Genomic DNA, 24965 nt, shown 5'->3' with positions numbered 1-24965 from the left:
ATGTATGTGTGCAGACTTAATTCATAATGGCTGAAATCCTACTGGTCTGTCTCAATTGGAGTAGACCCATTCAATGAATTGTTGGGTGGTGAGTAGTACAAAGGTGAATGCCATTGAATCAACAGGTCTACTTCAGGTAGGACTATTAAGAAGTTAGGCTGATATTTTGACTCTTCAAAGGGTGGACAGAGATAGAGCAGCGGTTCCCAGGTGTTTTGGACTTCAGTTCCTACAATTTCTAACAGCTGGTAAGCTGGCTGGGATTTCTGGGAGTTGAAGTCCAAACATTTAGAAGATCAAAGTTGGGAACCTCTGAGATAAAGGATGGGAGTGGGAGACAATGGCCCCATCAACACTGCCATATAATCCAGTTTCTAAATATAGTTCACCTGCTTTGAACTGGATTATATGGTAGTGTAAACTCATATAATCTGGTTCAAAACAGATAATCTGGGTCAGAAATATGACATTATATATTTATATTACATGTAATATCACTAATAATATTGCAGTATAGAGATATAATACAATATAGTAATATATACTAATATTGTGCTATGCTAATAATATAATATATTCCATATACTTATAATATTTATAGTAATATTATAATGTGATGCAGTATAATACCAATAATAATACAATATAATATATAATAATAATATTGTAATATAATAATACTAATATATTAGTATTGTACATGTTGTACAACTGTGTTGTAAACAGCTGAGTCCCCCGTGAGGTGAGAAGAGTTTATAAAAATGCAATATATATATATATATATATATATATATATATATATATATTTGTCATGTCAGGAGCGAATTGAGAAACTGCAAGTCGCTTCTGGTGTGAGAGAATATGCCGTCTGCAAGGACGTTGCCCAGGGGATGCCAGCATGTTTTCTGATGTTTTATCATCCTTGTGGGAAGCTTCTCTCATGTCCCAGCATGAGGAGCTGGAGCTGACAGAGGGAGCTCATCTGCGCTCTCCCCGGATTTGAACCTGCGACCTGTTGGTCTTCAGTCCTGTTGGCACAGGGGTTTAACCCACTGCACCATGGGGGCTCCAATATATATATATAAATACAATCCATGGACTTCATGAATTCCCCCAGCACCATCATTTTTTACTTTCCAAAACTAAAAGACTTAAGCTTCATGCAACTTCCAAGGAATGCAATTCTGATTTTGAGCAACGAGAACGGTGGTTGTATCCAATCTGGCTGGGAGAGGCCAGTGCTGCCTAGGAAATGTGGACGATGGATGTTGGATTTTCTAGGTTGCTCAACCAGAATCTACCTGTGCTTTATATGTGGATGGCTTACTCTTGGGAGGACAAGTCAATTTCTATTCCGCATCTAGGGATACATTGAATCCGACTGGATTACCTTCATCTGGCCGGATATCCTTGTCATCCGGTGTATATCCAATTGCTGCAAGACCCAAACGGTTCATCCACCTGATGAAAGAATAAAGAAGCAAGGCTTTAAATCTGATACTTCTTCTACTTTCAGCACAATTCAGTTATCTCCAGAATGAAGAGCTTACAATAATATAGGAATGTTTGTCCTATTTCTTGGAAGACTGAAGCAACCCGAGAGAAGTGTTCATTTTGGATGCTCAGCAGTCTTATAGTGGGAAATCTATCCTGGATATAATGTCAGTAATTGTATACTATGGCTCTTAGCAGCCTGATTTTTCCCCCCAGCCTTTCATATCTCTCCGCAGGGGGAAGCTTGCACAGTTTGACAAGACAGCCTTCTTTCAAACCGTGCGCATCTCAAAGGGCCATGAATATTGCACAAATCTCTCCTGTAAATCCAACATAACATGTTCCTATAAAAGCCATCCGCAGGGGTGAAGGTGTGGGGAGGCTGCTCCCTTGGGCTGGAGAGGAAACAGTTCTGGGAATTACTTCAGAGACATGGGTTGTCTTACTTTTTCAGCATAACCTAGGAGTCCAAATTGGTTTGAATTAACCCTCTTCCTTTTCACAAACCAACAAAAGGGATGGTCTGTGGATGTTCTGTGGTTGGTACCATGATAAGGATGATTTAGCTCATGGAGGATGAAAATCTGTCTTGTGAAGAGACAGATGTCCCTGGAATATAGAAAAGTAGATTTGAACCTATGGCAGGTGAAGCCAGGACCAAAAATGAGTGTATGCTTTAGCACTGCTCAAAAACATCTCATTTAAGGGTAACAGGAATCCTGGGGGAATGTCCTATCTATGATTCTTGACATGATGTTGTTACAGATTCGCAGTTTGGGTGTCCTCCTGGACTCATCACTTATGCTTGAAGCTCAGGCGTCGGCAGTGGCCGGGAGGGCCTTTGCACAATTAAGACTCATGTGCCAACTGCGACCGTACCTTGTGAAGGCGGATTTGGCCAGGGTGGTCCATGCCTTAGTCACCTTCAGATTGGAGTACTGTAATGCACTCTACGTGGGGCTTCCCTTGAAAACGGCCCAGAAATTTCAACTGGTTCAACGAGCGGCGGCCAGGTTGTTAACTGGAGCTCCTTACAGGGAGCGGTCAACCCTTCTGTTTAAGGAGCTCCACTGGCTGCCATTCATTTACCGGTCCCAATTCAAGGTGCAGGTTCTTACCTACAAAGCCCTAAGCCGTTTGGGACCTGCCTACCTGTGTGACCGCATCTCTGTGTACAAACCCACACGATCTCTTCGATCATCTGGAGAGGCCCTGCTCACGCTCCCACCACCATTGCAAGCGCGATTGCTGGTGACGAGGGAGAGAGCCTTCTCGGTGGTGGCCCCTCGACTCTGGAACTCACTCCCAAGGACATCAGGCATGCCCCAACTCTGGCAGTCTTTAGGAGGAGCCTGAAAACATGGCTGTTTCAGTGTGCCTTCCCAGAATAAGGAAACTCCCAGCAATATGTCCCTAAACACACACTAATAATGATTTAAGATTGTCTGCACATTTCTTCCCTCTCCAAAACTTCTATTCCAGTTACATGTCACCTTGTCATGCCCAGCATTATTTTAAAATTCTTTAATTATTACATTTGGCCCAGCCATAGGTTTTTAAATGCATTGTGTTATTGTCAATGTTTATTGCTTATTTTGCTTATGAGTTTATTTATTGTTTTGTATTATTGTTGTTATTGTTTATTGTTGTATTATGGGCTCGGCCTCATGTAAGCTGCACCGAGTCTCTTGGGGAAATGGTAGTGGGGTGGTATTATTAATTATCCACTTAATTTGGGCTCCAGGCTCTAGAAAGCAATCCTGAATTATCTAAATTTTATCTACTGTTGTTTTAAAATTGTATTATTTTGATTTTTTTTTGTAATTTTATGTGAGTTGTTTTATACTTTTGAACCATGTTTGCCTGGGAGATGGTGGCAGGATATAAATAAAGATTATTGTTGTTGTTGTTGTTTTTATTGTTCTTATTATTATTTGAAACACAACAAGATGAGTCCACAGCAGACAAGATCACTTTGCTGGCTGTTGCATTGGATCACACGTTGGACACTTCCCAAGTTATTGTTGTTGTTATTATTATTTGAAACACAACAAGATGAGTCCACAGCAGACAAGATCACTTTGATGGCTGTTGCATTGGATCACACGCTGGACACTTCCCAAGTTATTGTTGTTGTTATTGTTATTTGAAACACAACAAGATGAGTCCACAGCAGACAAGATCACTTTGATGGCTGTTGCATTGGATCACACGCTGGACACTTCCCAAGTTATTGTTGTTGTTATTGTTATTTGAAACACAACAAGATGAGTCCACAGCAGACAAGATCACTTTGCTGGCTGTTGCATTGGATCACACGCTGGACACTTCCCAAGTTATTGTTGTTGTTATTATTATTTGAAACACAACAAGATGAGTCCACAGCAGACAAGATCACTTTGATGGCTGTTGCATTGGATCACACGCTGGACACTTCCCAAGTTATTGTTGTTGTTATTGTTATTTGAAACACAACAAGATGAGTCCACGGCAGACACGATCACTTTGATGGCTGTTGCATTGGATCACATGCTGGACACTTCCCAAGTTATTGTTGTTGTTATTGTTATTTGAAACACAACAAGATGAGTCCACGGCAGACACGATCACTTTGCTGGCTGTTGCATTGGATCACATGCTGGACACTTCCCAAGTTATTGTTGTTGTTATTGTTATCTGAAACACAACAAGATGAGTCCACAGCAGACAAGATCACTTTGCTGGCTATTGCATTGGATCACACGTTGGATACTTCCCAAGTTATTGTTGTTGTTATTGTTATCTGAAACACAACAAGATGAGTCTACAGCAGACAAGATCACTTTGCTGGCTGTTGCATTGGATCACACGTTGGACACTTCCCAAGTTATTGTTGTTGTTATTGTTATCTGAAACACAACAAGATGAGTCCACAGAGGACAAGATCACTTTGCTGGCTGTTGCATTGGATCACATGTTGGACACTTCCCAAGTTATTGTTGTTATTGTTATTTGAAACACAACAAGGTGAGTCCATAGCAGACACTCTGCTGGGTGTTGTATTGGATCACACATTGGACAGTTCCCAAGTGTCTAGGACTGTGTGATGTATCGGCGAATAATGTGTGCAGATCCCAGTAAGGTGGCCTTTTGCAGCTGGCAGCTGGTAATTATGTCAGTGCCGATTGTGTTTAAGTGCAGGCCATGGTCTTTAGGCACTGCACCCAGTGTGCCAATCACCACTGGGACCACCTTGACTGGCTTGTGCCAGAGTCTTTGCAGTTCAATCTTTAAATCCTCACATCGTGTCAGCTTTTCCAGTTGTTTCTCTTCCATCCTGCTGTCACTGGGATTGCAACATCGACAATCCATACTTTGCTTTTTAACACAATCATGAAGTCAGGAGTGTTGTGCTCCAAAACTCTGTCAGTCTGAATTTGGAAGTCCCAGAGGAGTTTGACGTGTTCATTCTCTGTAACTTTTTCTGGCTTGTGATCCCACCAGTTCTTTGTCCCAGGAAGATGATATTTGTGGCATCATCATCATCATCATCATCATTAAGGAGGGGAGACCCCAAAATCTATTGTCTTTTCTTCACCTGCCTTTTTCAAGTTCTGCTGTATTCAGAAAGCCTGTATTAAACAAGGGAGAAATGGCATATCCACTAGAAGTGCTCACAATAAGACTAAGGACTTCATCCTATGCGATAAGTAAAGCATTGGGGATAGTTGTGGTTCCCTTAAGCTTTGAAACGCCTCGTTTGGAAATGAAATGGATGATTTTCCTACTCCCATCACACCTTTCCCCTCGTTCCCTTTTCTTTTCAACTTATGTTTGCCTATCATGGGTTTTTCTGAGGCTGAAATGTGTTGTAGTTCAGCTTTCGATTGTGCCTATACCTGATCTCTCTGGGAATTCTGGGTCTGCAAGTCAGCAGGAGACCCAGCAAGAGATTTTAAGCCCTGAAAATGAATGGTCTTTGTCTGAAGGCTACATTCCTGAAAGGCAGTTTGCTAGGGAAGCAAGGGCAGGAACAGATCTGAGCTTCGAGGGTGAAAATGAAAGTCCAGGTGGACAGAGTAATGAGCAGTTACATAGGAAATTTACATTATGTCAGCATAGAGCTTCCCAGGAGATTTTACGAAAGTCAAGACACCTATTAGCCAAGAAGTCCTTATTAGTTTCCCAGGGGAGATGGCATGATTTTCTCTCTTGCTGGGTCTCTCTTGCTGGGTCTCTTGCTAGCTTGGTAGATGGGTCCATCAGTCCAGGCTACATCAGTATTTGAGTATTGATCTATTGCCAAGTCAAAGGATTTCTAGTTCCATGTTCCATGTTTCCTTTTGTTCATGTCTCATGATTACAGGTTTTGAGGACTCTTCCTGAATCTCATGTTATAGATTTATTCTGCTTTTGTATTCCTGGTTTTTGATGCTACTTCTGTACTTTGATTTCTTTGGATTATTCCTGATATTTGAACTTTGGTCTTTTATACTTTGGTCTTTTATATGAATTGCTTTTCATATATCTATATAAATAAAAATGTAATGTTCGTTTGTGGGATTAACATAAATCAAAAACTACTGGACGAATTGACACCAAATTTGGATCGTAAGCTAATTTAAATACGAATCAATAATGAATAACGAAATTAACAAACTGGATCGCCCAAGCCTACTGTTTACCCACAAGCATAAAGAAATTACATATATTAGAAACCAACACTTTCTCATTATTTTATTTTCAAGATCACCAGACTGGGCCACAGCAATGCATGGCAGGGGATGGACCGCTTTGCTATTTTACCTTGGACTGGAGTGTGTGTTAAGTACAGAGGTGGTTCCCAGCCTTGGAGTGCAGCAGAGTGTGTGACTCACCCAGGGTCACCCAGTGGGTTTCCATGGCTAAGCAGGGAATCGAACCCTGGTCTCCAGAGCTCAAACCATTACACCCTGCTGGCTCCCTTTAATACCAAGTGAAATAAATAAATGATGGACCTGTTTTCAATTAGCTGACAAGGCAAAGCATCTCCACTTATCTGATTAAAAATCAATATTGTTCCTTTCTAGCCTTTTCAACAGTTCACATTCATTTCAAAATTACAGGCTCCGCTTTGCTTTTATCTGCTTTATCGGGGCACCAAAGTGGTGTGATCTAGCCAAGTATTCTCTGATGCACTCAGCAAATACTATCTGCAGGAGGCGATTTGAAATATTAATAACATGCTGCTTTCCTCTAATTGGAATTAATCTGGACAACCTTTGCATTTTATCACAAAATTAATTCTCATCGCACTTTTGATTTCTTGAACTCGAGCGAGCTGATGAATAAATATCACACTCTCTGCTGATTTCATCAGATGTAACAAATACATAAAAAGGGAAATGCCGGGAAGGCTCTCTCGTTTGCAAACAGATTGGTGGGCCAGTGTTATTTATCACTTTACAAGAGACAGAGTGACCAACACCCCCAGAGATAAATGTATTCATTGCATAATTAATCCATTGCAAAGTGCACAAGTTGGCTTGGTGCATTGCAAAGTGCACAAGGAAGCATGAAGACACTTCTTTTGCAAGGAAAAGCTGAGAAGAACCTAATGGGACATAAGATAGGCTGGAAGGGGAAGGTCATGCATTTGCTTGGTAACATTTTCTAGAAAACAGACATCAGTCCAAGGTTGGATTCTAGCAGCTTGGCCCCTGGAACAGTTTCAAATATACCACATTTTCCGGCATATAAGATGACTGGGCGTATAAGGCGACCCCCAACTTTTCCAGTTAAAATATAGAGTTTGTGATATACTCACCGTATAAGACTACCCCTCTTCCAACACATACCAAATAGTTTTTTTAAAAGCATCAGATTTGATTTCAATATGGTAATTTTCCTATTACTGTACCTCCTTCTCTGCCTCTCAGATCTCGCACATGCGCACCTGCACCACTTCACTGCAATCTTCAGGAACGAGATCTGAGAGGCAGAGGAGGAGGTACGGTAATAGGATACAAGGGCGGTCCAGACAGGTAAAAGAGGCGTGTTTTTCTGGGTCCAGAGCCACTCTATCTCTTTTTTCCATACCCCGAACGCCTGCAGCTTGCTCCGCCCTTCACTTACACCTTCCCGGTAAGGCACCCCTTCTCCTCACCATTGGGACCACATTAAGTTCATGAATCCTGATGAATGGATTTTCTTCTACCATTCTTGTACAGCGTCGCCCTTAATACTGCCCCACCATATGCGGCAACCACAGATTCTCCAATTCGGACTAGAAGTTTCAGCACCCGCTCTATAAGACGACTCCCATGTATAAGACTACTTCCGCATATAAGATGACCCCTGACTTTTGAGAAGATTTTCTTGGGTTAAAAAGTAGTCTTATATGCCAGAAAATATGGTAGGTTTCCCTTTAAAATATATCCTTAGCAGATATAGTTCTGCTTTCAAAACTTCAGACAAGACACTCCCTTCCCATTTATTTATAGCTGTTGGAATGTCCTTTCATCCTTTTGCTCTCTATACATCAGAATAACTGTAATTTTATTGTCGAAGGCTTTCATGGCTGTAATTACTGGGTTGTTGTAGGTTTTTCGGGCTATTTGACCTCACTACCTCTGAGGATGTTTGCCATAGATGCAGGCGAAATGTCAGGAGAGAATGCCTCTAGAACATGGCCATATAGCCTGAAAAATCCTACAACAATCTATATGGCCATGTTCTAGAAGCATTCTCTCTTGGTGTTTCGCCTGCATCTGTGGCAAGCATCCTCAGAGGTTGTGAGGTCTGTTACAGACCTCACAACCTCTGAGGATGCTTGTCATAGGTACAGACGAAATGTGAAGAGAGAATGCTTCTAGAATATGACCATATAGCCTGAAAACCAACAACAACCCAACTGTAATTTTCTTTTGTAGTTTTGATCTTCCATCAGCGTTGCCTCCAAAAAATCCTGCAAATTTCTTGGGAAAACAGGTGGACTGGAAGAAACAAAGACCACCAGCAATGAAGCAATGCTCCTACGCCATCAACTCCACTGGACTGGCCACATTGTCTGAATGCCCGATCACCATCTCCCAAAGCAATCTCTATACTCCTAATTCAAGAACTGAAAATTGAATGTTGGTGGGCAGGAAAAGAAATTTAGAGATGGGCTTAAAGCCAACCTTAAAAACTGTGGCTGAGAATTGGGAAGCCCTGGCACTCGAGTGCTCTAACTGGAGGCCAGCTGTGACCAGCAGTGCTGCAGAATTTGAAGAGGCACAAATGGAGGGCGAAAGGGAGAAACATGCCAAGAGGAAGGTGCCTCACGTCAACCCTAACTGGGACTGAAAACCAACAACAACTGCCTTCCACCTGGAAAGAGATGTCCTCACTGTGGAAGAACATGCGGGTCAAGAATAGGGCTCCACAGCCACTTATGCACCCACCACCAAGACACTGCACTTGGAGGACCATCATCCTTGGGATACGAGGGATCGCCTAAGAACAAGAAGAAGTATACATTTGCTCAACTTCCTTGGAGAGAACTCATGCACCTTACCGATTCATTTCTTCCAGGCAGTCCGTTGCGAAGAAGAAACTCTTAATTTTGGGGTGACAAGCTTTGAAGGCACTGCAAGGTAAGCAGAAAGAAAGAAATAGGAGCATACTAAGTCAAGAAAATATCCGATATTTGGGACTTTAAGAGCAAGGCATCCAGTTACACTACAATTCCAAGAACCCTGTGGCAAATGCCTTTTGAACATTATGTAGAGTTCTTTTCTAAACCAGAATTTCAATTCTTTGACTTCATGGATCTAAAATTCTTATTTCCTCCTTCCAAAGAAGATCACATATATTATTTTTCAGCTGTAATGCAAAAATAGGATGGTGAAAAGGGGCATATGGTCTGTGGGCCAAATGTCTGTTTCGAGTTTATGGTTGTCTGTTTCATGAGTTTATGGACTAATAAGTGCTTGCTAATCAAATAAAGAGGGAATTGGGGGACACAACAGCTTACCTCCAAGGGCTGCACCCCACATAAGGCCTAAATATCTGCATTTTCCTTTACAGTCACATGACAACAACAAAGAATTGGCTGACTTTTATTTGAAATTCCATTTGTTTTGGTTTCAGTGAAGTTAAAATACTGTATATACTCGAGTATAAGCCTAGTTTTTCAGCCCCCTTTTTAGGCTGAATGAGCTCCCCTCGGCTTATACTTGAGTCAAGGTTATTTATTATTTTACTCTTTTATTAGTATTATTTTTATTACTTTTATTATTTTACTTTATTAATATTATTATTATATTTACATTATTTTACTCCATTTATTGTTATTATTACATTTGTTATTTTACTCTATTTATTATTATTACATTATTTTACTCTATTGTTATTACTGATATATTATTTTATAATATATTATTGTTTTATTACATGTATTATTTTACTCTACTTATTAATGTTGTTGTTACATTTATTATTTTACTCTTTATTATTATTACTAGCCGTCCCCTGCCACACGTTGCTGTGGCCCACATGGGGGTTCTGTGTAGGAGGTCTGGCCCAATTCTATCGTTGGTTGGGTTCAAAATGCTCTGTGATTGTAGGTGAACTATAAATCCCAGCACCTACAACTCCCAAATATCAAGAATCTATTTTCCCCAAACACCACCAGTGTTCACATTTGGGCATATTGAGTATTCGTGTAGAGTTTGATCCAGATCCATCATTGTTTGAGTCCAGTGATCTCTGGATGTAGGTGAACTACAACTCCAAAACCAAAGGACACTGGCCACAACACCCTTCCAGTATTTTCTGTTGGTTATGGGAATTCTGTGTGCCAAGTTCAATTCCATCATTGGTGGAGTTCAGAATGCTCTTTGATTGTAGGTGAACTATAAATCCCAGCAACTACAACTCGCAAATGACAAAATCAAATTTTTGAGTGAAGGACATACATTGGGTTGTTAGGTGACTTGTGTCCAAATTTGGTGTCAATTCGCCCAGTGGTTTTTGAGCTCTGTTAATCCCACAAATGAACATTACATTTTTATTTATATAGATTATTGCATTTATTATTTTACTCTATTGTTATTATTATTACATTTATTATTTTACTCTATTGTTATTGGAAGGATACATAAGGACATTTACATTGAAAGAGGTTAGAATAATGGTTTAATCAGAGTCAGACAGTTGTGATGAATTCCCTACCTGTTAGGCTAGGAAGAGCTCAGAAAAGTAGGCCCAGGAAGTTCAGCAGCCATTTTAGAAGGGTGCCTGGGGGCATCCATTTTAGAGACTCATTTCCTGGAGGGGGCGGTGCTTAGAAGCAGCTTGGAGGGAAATGAGGGAAGTTTGTAATTGGCTGGGAGGGAGTGGGTGGAGCTTAACTTGAGAAAAGAAAAAAATACTTTAAGGGTGCGTTTTAAAACCTGACAGGTCAGTTTGGGTTGGGTGTGAAGGAGAGAGGAGTTAGGGTTTGGTGTGAAGAAGAGAAGAGTTAGTGAAGCCAGAAGTTGGTCAGTTAGTCAGCAGAATCAGTTAGTGAGAAGAATTTATAGCTATTGGGGAAGGATAGCTGGTGGAGTGGAGAGACAGATCCAAAAGGAAAGGACTGTCTGTGTGGAGTTTAGGATTACTAGGCAGAGAGGAATCCTGTCAGTAGTTTCTGGAAGGAGAGGGGCGTGTTATGTGCAACTAAGCTTTGATCTGTTTAAAGAAACCATACACTTTATTCAACATTGAAACCGCTAAGCTTAAAGCCTGTATTGTTCAAGTTCTCTCAAATAAACAACATTGTTATTTGTTCACAACCACTGCCTCATGTGTGCCTCTGTGTGAGAAGTTTTCCAAGCAGTTTATAGAAGAAATCAAAGTTAAATGGTGGCAGTGTGTATCTAAAAAGGAATCTCTTTATTGTTACCTCAGAGAACCAAGCCTGAGTGCGAATCCAGCACATTCTTGCCTAAAGATACCTCAAGACAAGCCAAGGGCTTAACATTTCTTTTAAGTGTGGTGGTAGCCAGTGTTCTTTTAAAAGGTTTTTCGGACAGAAGTTTGTTCCAGCTTATTCAGCTTTTGCTTTTTACTTAAAGTAGCCACAAGCTTTTTACCTTACTGGTTTGCAGTGGTTGGGATTTTGTTAATACTCTATTATAGCAGTCTTATCTTAAATATGTTTTCTCAGTTTTTGTGGTAAAATTAGGTGCCTCGGCATATATTCGGGTCGACATACTCGAGTATATACGGTAATTGCACCAACATGTGCCTCCAATGGAGGCCAACAGGTAGAGTCACGAGTCTCATCATATCCAACAGTGCCTCAACCTTCTTCTTTGGAGCTTAGGATTATTTTCTATAATATAAAGACCAAATTCCTTTATATCCTTGCAGACTCACGAAACCAAAATCTCATACACTTTCCCCACACAGAAGTTCTCTCTGTGATGTTTTTGTGTGCGTACCTGGCTTGAGGTCCAGGATACGCAACTGCCTCGCAGTCCTTTTTTTGGTTAGTCTCCAGCTCTTATTCAGCTCCTTAGGAGGGAATTCAAGCAGCCATTTCCTCCATTTCCATTAGAAACTCAGACCAGGGTCACAGATGAGCAAATATGGAATACCCCTCAATGTGTGACCTTTTAGCAAACGAACGGGAAGGCTTTTCAAAGCCAGCCCTTGCTGTTCACACAAGGAAGTCTTTCACTAAAAGAAAAGATGCTTTGCTTTCCTTGGCATAATAGCTCTCCAACAGCATTTGCTGGTAGGAACAAAAAGATGAAAAACAAGGTCTGGGTCTTTGGTTCTTGGTGAGTAAGCCAAAGAATTGCTAACCACAGAAATGGCTCCGCAGGAGAGCAGAAGGAAAAACCGGATGGATGGGCATCCCAAGGAGCAAGGAAAAAGGTTTCAAATACATCACTTCGACCCAACTTTCTCCATTTCTGTGTGCTTTTGTAGCTAAATGCCACTTACTTTGCTAATAGCCTTTTGCGCATGTAAAAGCAATGGGGATTTTTGAAGCTATCTACATAGCATGTTGGGACCGTTTATAGGAATGAACAGCACCTAGTTGAGGGAGAGGCAGGACAAAATAATCCCAACCTTGCCATTGTGTCATTACTCATCGCAGAACCCACAGTCTCTCACATTTTTCCTCTGTACCAGATCTCTGTATGTCCCATGAATCTTCGCTCTCATACAGTGAGCCTATATGAATGCTTCTGGTGACACAAATACTAAATATCATGCACTCAAAAATCAGTGTGGTTCTTTCCCCTTTTTGATATTAACTAAAGATCATTACTGCATTCTCATCTTTACTCTGTAGGTATGTGCAAGAAGATATAGATATAGGTAGATATAGGACAGCAGTTCCCGACCTCTGTTTTGACCGGGGACCACTTGACTAGAGACCACTTGACCAGGGACCACTTGACCAGGGACCACTTGACCAGAGACCACTTGACCAGGGACTACTTTGACCAGAGACCACTTGACCAGGGACCACTTGACTAGGGACCACTTGACCAGGGACCACTTTGACCAGGGACCACTTTGACCAGGGACCACTTGACCAGAGACCACTTGACCAGGGACCACTTTGACCAGAGACCACTTGACCAGGGACACTTGACTAGGGACCACTTGACCAGGGACCATTTTGACCAGGGACCACTTGACCAGGGACCACTTTGACCAGGGACCACTTTGACCAGGGACCACTTGACCAGAGACCACCTGACCAGGGACCACTTTGACCAGAGACCACTCTCCAACATTAGTATCAAAAGGGTTACAAATACGTTTTTGGTCAATTTTAAATTCGGTTTGGTTATTTGGGGTGCTGATTCAGAAAATTGCCTTGGATAGACCACATCAGCTCTAGTTTCTGATACACAACATATGCCACCCAGTAGTCGCCATCTGCTTGTTCACAGAAAACCATATTTAATAATCTAGAGCTGATGTGGTCTATCCAATGCAATTTTCCGACTCAGCACCACAAACAACCCTAGGAACAGGCTGAAAAACAAAGACACCAAGGCACCCTCAGTTTCTGGCACCACATGGAATGGCTCCACTCAGGGGGAGGGAGGAGGAGAATAAGCAGTCAGAAGGATTGTTGTCATGCTTTTCGTGGGTAGTCAGCCCCTCCCCTCCCAACATCCCCATTGCCTCGGCACTGTAAGAGGGTTTTGTGAGACCAGTTGCTCTTGTTGCAATGGTGTAGTAACAGTGAGGCTGCGGACCATATTTTAGTTCTTGGGGACCAATGGTGGTCCAAGGACCACAGGTTGGGGACCACTGATATAGAAGAACTTGGTTGTTGTGTGCCTTCAACTTTGTCTTTGATCATTGTAGTCCACCAAGAGGATGACCGGTTCAATGACTGATTGACAATGAGTATTGAGTCAATGATTGATTGACTCTGGAAGGTCATAATTTTGGGTACACCACAACTGCATGAACCCATCCATTCATATAAGACGTTGACATTTTAATGGAATGACCAGCACAGGGCAGGCATGTAGCTGAGGGGGGGGGGGGGTTGAGGGGCTTCAGCCCCCCCCCCCCCCGAAATTCTCATGGTGGTTCGTGAAAAGGCCTTACTGGTGCATTATTTAAACTGTTATGTTTATTCATATCATGATCTAATCACCATACTCAATATATACCATATGCATGGGGGTATTGGGGTAATGATACAAAAGGTTTGCTAGGGTAGACCCTCTTTCACTCAGACTCAGCCCCCCCCCCCCCGAAAATCAGCCCCTCCCGAATCAAAATCCTGGCTACGGGCCTGGCACAGGGTAAGCAGTCATACGGACATGGTCCAACAATGTGAAAAGTGGTTAACTGCTGAAATGGGAACTAACACAGGAATGGGAAGATATTAGAAAAAACTTTAAAATGTATACAGTTCAAAAGCTGTATCTGAATGTTATATCTGTCAGTTATAAGTTCCAATACCTCCCTAGTGGATACGTTTTTTCATGTCAGGAGCGACTTGAGAAACTGCAAGTCGATTCTGGTGTGAGAGAATTGGCCATCTGCAAGGACGTTGCCCGGGGGACGCCTGGATGTTTTAACATCCTGTGGGAGGCTTCTCTTATGTCACTACGTGAGAAGATGGAGCTGGCAGACGGGAGCTCACTCTGCTCCCCAGATTTGAACCGCCGACCTTTTGGTCAGCATTCCTGCCAGCACAAGGGTTTAACCCATTGCGCCACCTGACATTGTGAATAATAGTGAACCCTATATTTTAAATATACTTGGGCTGGAATCATACCATAGAACTGTATCGGAAGACTAAGGCCCTAAAACACTTCCAAAAGGATATCATTTTAGAGCATGGGTAAGTGAAACCAAAGGTTTCAAATCTATGGATAAGGAAGACATAATGTCATTTATATTGAGCATAGAATTCATTCCAAGGACCATATCCAGGTTCCATCCATCCTCAAAGAATACAGAAGGAAAGGCAAAAATGGAACAGAAATCCTCAACATCATCCACCAGATGGCAGGCAATAGCTATTGATTAGAATAAACCAAGCTGCCAAGGAAGGGTTCATGGACAAAGGAGATAACCCCACTTGCCTAGATTCCAAAAGACCTCACAACTTCTGAGGATGCCTGCCATAGATGTGGGTGAAGCGTCAGGAGAGAATGCTTCTGGAACATGACTAGACAGCCCGGAAAACTCGCAGCAACCCAAAGGAGACACCACTTGGAACATGGTTGGTTCCTTTCTGCAGTGTGAGCCTAAACCCATCCATTGTCCCATGCTCCTTATCTTGGATTTGTGTCCCATCTCAAATGGCTGAACCACAAATAAAGGAATTCCCATCAAGTGCACAAATCGTGCAAAGTTACATAGGGAATGCTTGGACTTCCTACAATTAAATAATAAAAACAAACTAGATATGAAAATTAAGTGGCCATTTTTAGAAATGCCAAGTGAAAATCAAAATAAAAACCAGCAAGTCTTACAGGTGCTTCCACATTGGATCAGAGAACCTGGCCCTTTCCTGGAGTCTCAGATAAAGCAATCTGCTGCAGCCTCACCTAACTTGTGTCATCTTTGTCATTAATAACATGAGCCACATGTTGATATCTCTTGGCCACATGTGTCTAGTTTCCATCTGTGGAAACTTACTCAACTGCCAAGTATGCCTGCCCTGTTTGGCATAAGTCTGCCCATGCAAAGCAAGTGAACATAGCATTGAATGAAACATATAGAATAATCACAGGATGTCTTAAACCTACACCTGTTGATAAACTCTATTATCTAGCTGGCATTGCCCCCTCCTGATGGGCGACGGGAAGTTGCTGCTAAATATGAGAGAAATAAGGTTGAACACTGTGAAAGCCGCCCACTGCATGGCTACCAGACTCCTCCCAGTAGATTCAAATCAAGGAAAAGCTTGATGAGAACTACCACTCCTCTTGGCGTCCCCCCAGCAACAGCAAGGGTATCCCTCTGTGCAGCTATACAAGGAAATCCCAACTGGATGCCCCCCCCCCCCACAAGTGAGGGTCTTCCTCCAGGGGCAAACCAAGAATGGGCAACTTGGAAGTCCTTGAACAGACTCAGAAGTGGAGTGGGCAGATCAAAAGACAACCTGGCAAAATGGCACTACCTAAAAGAATCCCACACTTTTTATGACTGTGGAGCAGAACAGACAACTCTGCATCTGTATGCTTATCCACAATGCCCTGCCTCATGCACAGAGGATGAACTGTTTGAAACTACAGACAATGCCATTGCTGCTGCCTGTTTTTGGTCAAAAGATATTTAGCCGCCTGTACTCCTATTTTTATCAGTTTTACATTAATTTATGCAATGCTTTTGATACGAAATAATAATAATCTGTGGAATGTTGAAAGGTCTGAGCTATAGTATCTCATCAGCGTCAGTGGTTGCACAATGGACAAACCCATTATCAATTCTGGCGAACTGATATGTTATTATTATGATCTGATGCAGTGAGCAGATTTGCCATATGGTAAAAACAAGCTACATTGTGAAAACCTGTCCTATTGGGCTATGACAATTGCTTTATTCTTATTTGTGTGGGTTGTCACACATCTTCCTAAGCAGTTCCTCCCAAGAGAGCACCCGACTGTCTGGGGAAGTTAGATTTCTGGCTGTGATGATTCCTGGAGTCAAACGAATGATTCTTATCTTTTCTTCCTTGCCTTCGGGCCTGTCTAGTGACTCGTTTCCCAGTCTCCGAAGTGCTACTGAATAGTGAATGTTGACTTGTATATGGCACTTTAGATGGGGAAAACAATGCAACAATAGAGCGTGCCACTGACAAAGCTTGTCTCTAAAACGTTCAAAATCTTTTATATCCTGCCAAGCTAGTTTTCCACACTGACGCTACAGGTTTCATCTAGACAACAGCAGAAGATCAAGTAATAATACTAATAATACTACTACTACTACTACTACTACTACTACTACTAATAGAGAATGAACATGCCAAACTCCTCTGGGACTTCCGGATTCAGACAGACAGAGTTTTGGAGCATAATACTCCTGACCTCACAATCGTGTTAAAAAACAAAGTATGGATCGTCGATGTCGCAATTCCAGGTGACTGCAGGATTGCAGAGAAACAAGTGGAAAAGCTGACACGATATGAGGATTTAAAGATCGAACTGCAAAGACTCTGGCACAAGCCAGTCAAGGTGGTCCCAGTGGTAATCGGCACACTGGGTGCAGTGCCTAAAGACCTTGGCCTGCACTTAAACACAATCGACTCTGACAAAATTACCATCTGCCAGCTGCAGAAAGCCACCTTACTGGGATCTGCATGCATTATTCACCGATACATCACACAGCCCTAGACACTTGGGAAGTGTCCGACGTGTGATCCAATTCAACAGCCAGCAGAGTGTCTGCTGTGGACTCATCTTGTTGTGTTTCTAATAATAATAATAATAATAATAATAATAATAATAACTTTATTTATTTGACCTGTCATATAACCATTTCAAAGTATAGCATGAGTAAAAGACAAGGCAAAAAGGTGAGGACAGCAGCTGACCTTCTATTTACAGAGCCAAAATTTGTGAGAATTTTTACTGAGTTTCCATACATAGTCTAGTATCAAATCAGTTAAATTGGCTTATGGCATACTGTATATGCTCAAGTATAAGCCAACCCGAATATAAAATGAGGTTCCTAATTTTACCACAAAAACTTGGGAAAATGTATCGATTTGAGTATAAGCTGCGCTTTGCAATCACGTCTGGTGGGGACGAGAGACAGGGCCTTCTTGGTGGTGGCCCCTCGGCTCTGGAACTCTCTCCTGATGGAGATTAGATCTACCCCTTCCCTCCTGACTTTCAGAAAGCTAGTAAAATCCTGACTCTGGGACATAGCATTCTCAGAATGATTAGCGAGTCAACAACTACTGACCACACTGGTGGATTGTGATGAATGTGATTTTATCTTGACGATTGGGCTCTATGTATTTATTTGGTTTGTATTTCAATGTATTATGATGTTATGATGTTGTTAGTTGAATTGTGTATGGATTTTCTTCAGAGGTTGAGAAGACCGGGTTATAAAAGTTCTAAATAAATAAATAATAAATACATAAAGGAAAACAGAAAGGACTAGAAAGTCTTAATACTTACACCGACTTTCTACACTCAAAACCCAATGGCTGAGGCATCTGCCTCACTTTGCCCAATAGTGGGACTGGCCATGGGTCACCTCATTGGATATGGAGCCCCCGGTGGCGCAGTGGGTTAAACCTCTGTGCCGGCAGGACTGAAGACCCACAGGTTGCAGGTTCGAATCTGGGGAGAGGCGGATGAGCTCCCTCTATTAGCTCCAGCTCCTCATGCGGGGACATGAGAGAAGCCTCCCACAAGGATGATAAAAAACATCCATTCATCCGGGCATTGTCCCCTGGCCAACGTCCTTGCAGACGGCCAATTCTCTCACACCAGAAGCGACTTGCAGTTTCTCAAGTCGCTACTGATACGACCAAAAAACCCCCAACTCATTGGATGCCACTTGTCAAAGCAGTCACCTTCAAGAAGCCATAAAACCTGACCTAAAGTTATGCCCATGAGACCTTCCCTCCCTTGAAGCATTAGCCCTCTCCCGTCTCCATTTTTCAGTCTGTTTCCCCACATACTTACTGTTTCCTCCTGCATTCGATGGCTCTGTCTATCCTGAACTCTGGTAAACTGATGAATCCTTCTGCTTTTTCATCCTATTGAGAAAGGAAAAGGGAACACGACTGACAAAGAGCAAAAGGTTGAGATCCTGCTCGGTCTTTTCATTATAGATGGTGAGTTTCCAAATCTGTGAGCAAGCTAGAGTTAATCCAACTCCTGTTTGCCGATGACCTTTAAATAGGAGCATTTTTAGTCAAAAGAAGGCCAGCTTGAGCCTATTAATAACCAAGAGCCGAGCGAAAATTTGCATGGTGCGCTCTTTTCACTTTTGTGCGAGAAGTGTGTCGTTTGAAGCCGATTTTACATTATTATCATCCGTTCAAAAGGAAAAGTCCTATCCTAAACTACAATCAAAGCCAGAGTTGAAAGCCCTTAAGCCACAAACTCATAGACTGCAGCCCTGGCTGCAACGTCAGGGTGAAGTACCAGTGCCTTTTGGGAACTATTTCCATTTCTGGAAAAGGCAAAAAAATCAGCATGGGATGAAGCAACTCAGCAACTTTTGACCTTTTGTGAAGCTAAATTGCATGCAATGGTTTTGAGAACTTTTTCAACACAATGGGTTCCTCTTTTCTTGTGAGATCGGTAAAAAAATATGATCGTTTTGAAAGTGTTCGTCCCTCGAGAAAGGATTGCCCTCACCCTGAGTTGACTCCATTGGCCCTCTGTGATGTTCCTACAAACCAAATGCATAGTATTCCAATTGGAGTGACTCACGTCAAGATCGTCGCTTTCATCTGGCTTTGTGAACATTTTTGTACAATCTCATGTGAGTGACTATATACTATCATAAATTAGACCAAAACTGTCTTTGCAAAAAGTGGGACGACAATATTGAGTTTAAGGGATTTATTTATAGGGATACTCACATTCTGGTTAGTGTACCAATACAGGGAGGAATCCTTCAGCACGAACCAGTATTTTTTCCACTTCTGGGTAAAGTAGCCTTTGGCGTCCTTTTTCTTCCATAACCAGCCCTCGCAATCTCCATGCCCCAAATCTTTGCAGGAGATCCGCCGCCGGCTGCTGTTGTTCAGTGAGCCTCCTTGAAAGGAAATGGCAACGGGGGAAACTGAGGCTGGATCTACACAAGAACCGCGTTCTAGCCTCACTGAGAAGAATCCCATCCCAGTTTGACTATTATTATTTATTTCGAGCTTTTAGGCCGGCTAACAGCATAGGATTAAAATACAATAAGAGAAACCACAGTAAACATCATAATACAATAGTACAAAAATACATTAAAATACAATTATACAACTTACAAAAGGTCAGTTCGTCAGAATAAATCATAAATTCATCGCCATCTGCCCGTGTGGTCAGCAGTTATTGACTCAGTCATCATTCTGCAAATGCAGTATTCCAAAGCCATGTTTTTACCAGCTTTCTAAAAGTGAGGAGGGAAGGGGCAGATCTAATCTCCATCGGGAGGGAGTTCCAGAGCCAAGGGGCCACCACCGAGAAGGCCCTGTCCCTCATCCCCACCAATTGCAATTGCGAAAGAGGAGGGACCGAGAGCAGGACCTCTCCAGAAGATCTTAATAACCTTGATGGTTCATAGGGGAGAATCCGTTCAGACAGGTAAATTGGGCCGGAGTCGTTTAGGGCTTTATAGGTCAACACCAGCACTTTGAATTGTGCTCGATAACATCATTCACCAATTTTAATCTGAACTCAGATAGGTCTTGAAAGTCACATTGGTACAAAAAAAGATAATTTCTGGCACGTTCACATGTTTACTTCTTTTGACTATTTTAGGTCCCCTGACCCCAGTGACTATGGGCTTTTCCTTTCCAGCAAGCACGGATGGTGGGGATGAGAGAGAGGGCCTTCTCAGTGGTGGCCCACTGCCTCTGTATTGCCCTTCCTAGAGAAATAAGACAGGCCCCATCCCTCCCCTTTTTTCATAAGAGCCTGAAGACCTGGTGGTTTAAACAAACCTTTGAGAACGACTAGTTCTAGCTCTGCCCCAGACACTGTTGAAATTGGCCATATCTTTTTCTACCAATTACCCAGGTCACTCTCTTCTATTAGGCCCTGGAAATGTACAGCCATAGACTCTTCCTAATTTCCCAGGCCCTCTAAAACTCCACTAGCCCCGGCCCGACCTTTAAATTGCCTTGAACAGGCAGAATTATTTTAAATATATATGTTCTATTGCGGTTTTTAATGCTTATATTGTCTTGTTAATTTTATGTTTATGCTGTTTTCCTTGTATGTATTGATTATGTTATTAGGAAACAGCTCTGAGTCCCCTCGGGGAGATGGAGCGGTATATAAATAAAGTTTTGTTGTTGTTGTAAACCAGTGGTTCCCAACCTTTTTTTGACCAAGGACCACTTGAACAGGGACCACTTTGACCAGGGACCACTCTCCAACATTAGCACCAAAAGGGTTACGAAACAGTTTTTGGTCAACTTTAGATTCAGTTTGGTTATTTGGGGTGCTGATTCAGGAAATTGCAGTGGATAGACCACATCATCTCTAGTTTCTGATACAGAACATATGCTATCCAGTAGTAACCATCTGTTCGCACACAAAAAGCCATATTTAATAATCTAGAGCTGATGTGGTAGTAGCAATCTTTTGTGGGCAGTCAGCCTCTCCCGTCCCGACATCCCTGTTGCCTTAGCACTATAAGAGAGTTTCGCGAGACCAATTGGTCTAGTTGCCACATGGTTTCAAGGCAATTGCATAGTAATGGTGAGGCTGTGGACCATATTTTCCTTCTTGCAGACCACTTGTACCAGTTGGCAACCACTAGTACCAGTTGGGAGCCACTGGTATAAACCTATGAACTAAATAGTCCTATGAACCAAATAGTTTAAATTATCATGCACAATAAAAATGTATGCAGAAAATGGTTTGATCAATGGGGGAACGTTGTGTAACTCAGGTAAATGGATCAAACAGAAGTTTATTATTATTATTATTATTATTATTATTATTACATTTATTATTTTTTCTATTTAATTTTATTACATTTATTATTTTTCTGTATTTATTATTATTACATTTATTTTTTGCTTTATTTATTATTGTTATTGTTACATTTATTATTTTACTCTTTTTTATTATTACGTTATTACATTTACATTATTTCACTCCCTTATTATTATTATTATTATTATTTCATTTATTATTTTTTCTATTTAATTTTATTACATTTATTATTTTTCTGTATTTATGATTACATTTATTTTTTACTTTATTTATTAGTATTGTTACATATATAATTTTACTCTTTATCATTACATTATTACATTTACATTATTTTACTCTATTATTATTGTTATTATTACATGTATTATTTTATTCTATCAATACATGTATTATTTTATTCTATTATTACTATTATTATTATTATTATTACATTTCCATCATTTTATGCTATTATTATTATTATTAATTTATTATTTTACTCTATTTTTATTGGAAGGATATGTAAGCACATTTACATTGAAAAAGGCTAGGATAATGGTGTAATCAGAATTGGACTGTTTTATCTTAAATTACAGTTTTATGTAAATATTTAAAAACATTTAACATACCGATGCCTCAATTAATGTAATTTTATGGGTATCTAGCTGCTGCATTTCCCACCCTCGGTTTATACACGAGTTAATATGTTTTCCCAGTTTTTTGTGGTAAAATTAGGAGCCTCAGCTTATATTTGGGTCTGTTTATATTCGAGTATATACGGTGTAGACTTTGTATTTCTAGGCGCAAAGATGACTGCAGATGCAGACTGTGGCCAGGAAATCAGAAGACGCTTACTTCTTGGGAGGAGAGCAATGTCCAATCTCGATAAAATAGTAAAGAGTAGAGACATCAGACTGGCAACAAAGATCCGCCTAGTCAAAGCCATGGTATTCCCTGTAGTCACCTACGGATGTGAGAGCTGGACCTTAGGGAAGGCTGAGCGAAGGAAGAGAGATGCTTTTGAGCTGTGGTGTTGGAGGAAAGTGCTGAGAGTGCCTTGGACTGCGAGAAGATCCAACCAGTCCATCCTCCAGGAAATAAAGCCCGACTGCTCATTGGAGGGAAGGATGCTAGAGACAAAGTTGAAGTACTTTGGCCACATCATGAGGAGACAGCAAAGCCTAGAGAAGACAATGATGCTGGGGAAAGTGGAAGGAAAAAGGAAGAGGGGCCGACCAAGGGCAAGATGGATGGATGGCATCCTTGAAGTGACTGGACTGACCTTGAGGGAGCTGGGGGTGGTGACGGCCGACAGGGAGCTCTGGCGTGGGATGGTCCATGAGGTCACAAAGAGTCGGAGACGACTGAACGAATGAACAACAACAACAATATACGGTATTCCATAAGCCAATTTAACTGATTTGATAATCACCTTCATTAAGAGTATTCAGGCTTTACAGAACTCAGATTAAATTCTTTACACCTAAGAGATATTATTTTTGTGAGTTCAAAACATTCAGTTTGCTAACCCAGAATTTTTATTCTCACCCCGTTTTCCGAATTACCGGAAACAGCGCTTCCCCTTCCCGCATGCGTTTGTATCACTTTCCCTTAAAAGCTCAGGACAAATTTAACTAAAACATTAAACTGTTCACTGTGAAAAATTGAGTTTGCATTGTTATATTAATTATATTTGTCTTACTGCTGTGAAACACAGTCAAGAGTTTAGATTGCGCTAAATTAGTATGGCTTCTTCTCATAGCATTCCCCAACTAAAATCTGAAAATAGAAGTCTTTCTTTCGACATGGCATTCTGAATTCAGTCCAGTGTGAGAAGGACTTCAGATCAATGTCTGGGGTTTTCTGGTAATCTTCAATGTCCATTAACTTGCGGCCCAATCCAGCATAATTTACATTGGATCAGCTCCAGGATGAGGGAGGGAGGAGAGGAGGATTGGTATCTATTTATTTGTCGTGTCAGAGCAACCAGTCCATTATATTACATTTCTAACAGAACAAAGCAAACAAACAGACAAATACAAAACTTGTGAGTTTGGTAGTTGGTTAAATGTCCTTTGACCAGTATCTGGCCACTTGGAGTGCTTCTGGTGTTGATGCAAGAAGGTCCTCCATTGTGCATGTGGCAGGGCTCAGGCTGCATTGCAGCAGGTGGTCAGTGGTTTGCTCTTCTCCACACTCACATGTCGAGGATTCCACTTTGTGGCCCCATTTCTTAAGGTTGGCTCTGCATCTCATGGTGCCAGAGCACAGTCTGTTCAGCCCCTTTTAAGTCGCCCAGTCCTCTGTGTGCCCAGGGGGGAGTCTCTCATTTGGTATCAGCCATTGGTTGAGATGCTGGGTTTGAGCCTGCCACTTTTGGACTCTCGCTTGCTGAGGTGTTCCAGCGAGTGTCTCTGTAGATCTTAGAAAACTATGTCTAGATTTAAGTCGTTGACGTATTGGTATCAAAACTGGGTTATAATGGGTAGAGAAAAATAGATTTTCATGCTTTGAATGGGAAATTAGTTTTCTAAACATTGATGGAGCCAAATTCTTCAAAGCAGGGACAACAAAAAGTGGGAAGTAGATGCAGAGGACATTTTCTGGGCTCATTTGAGAATGCTTTTCGGTTCTGACTACAAATGTACCATATATACTCGAGTATAAGCCAACCAGAATATAAGCCGAGACACCTAATTTTACCACAAAAACCTGGGAAAACATATTGACTCGAGTATAAATCTAGGGTGGGAAATGCAGCAGCTACTGGTAAATTTCAAAAAAACATTTAGATACCAATAAAATTACATTAATTGAGGCATCAGTGGGTTCAATGTTTTTGAATATTTACCATATTTCAAAGAGAAACAATAAACTAGCTCTGTAAGTGGAAAAGTAAAGTCAACAAAAACAGTATGGAATCAACAATAACTTAATAATAATAATAATAATAATAATAATAATAATACTTCATTTGTATCCCGCCCTATCTCCCCATGGGGACTCAGGCAAGCTTCCAATATAGTAAAAGGCAAACATTCAATGCATATATAAACAATACAGAACTAGATATAGATCTGTAATTATATATATTAATTTCACATATGCTTTTTCCCCTGAAATATTTGCAAATCATCTCTATATGTCCATTTCTCTCCTGCACTTTTTGCAAGCCCTATATATCTAGGTGTATATCTATCTAGACATCTCTCTCTATATATGTGTGTGTGCATTTCCCTTGCAATATTTGCAAGACCTATAGATCTATATTCACATCAATCTAGGCAGGTCTATCTATATTTATGTGTGTATTTACTCCCGTAATATTTGCAAGCCACATATATCTATAGTCATATATATCTACCTAGACATCTCTCTCTCTAT

At 41.2% G+C, this 24965-nt stretch overlaps 1 protein-coding gene across 2 annotated transcripts in view; it reads right to left on the bottom strand.

The window, feature by feature from the left end:
- LOC132762992 (connector enhancer of kinase suppressor of ras 2-like) overlaps positions 1-24965 on the bottom strand; it is a 433687-nt gene that overhangs the window by 12425 nt on the left and 396297 nt on the right. For both annotated transcript variants that reach the window (XM_060756293.2, XM_060756292.2), the window contains exons 17-20: positions 19529-19704; positions 18621-18694; positions 9011-9082; positions 1391-1461 (exon numbers count right to left, since the gene is read on the bottom strand). In XM_060756293.2, the coding sequence (XP_060612276.2) occupies positions 1391-1461; positions 9011-9082; positions 18621-18694; positions 19529-19704 (393 nt within the window). The remainder of the gene's footprint in view (positions 1-1390; positions 1462-9010; positions 9083-18620; positions 18695-19528; positions 19705-24965) is intronic.

The sequence above is a fragment of the Anolis sagrei genome, chromosome 10 (assembly GCF_037176765.1).
Source record: "Anolis sagrei isolate rAnoSag1 chromosome 10, rAnoSag1.mat, whole genome shotgun sequence".
NCBI lineage: Eukaryota > Metazoa > Chordata > Lepidosauria > Squamata > Dactyloidae > Anolis > Anolis sagrei.
Note: the sequence above shows the minus strand (reverse complement) of the source record. Positions and strands in the feature narration are given on the sequence as shown.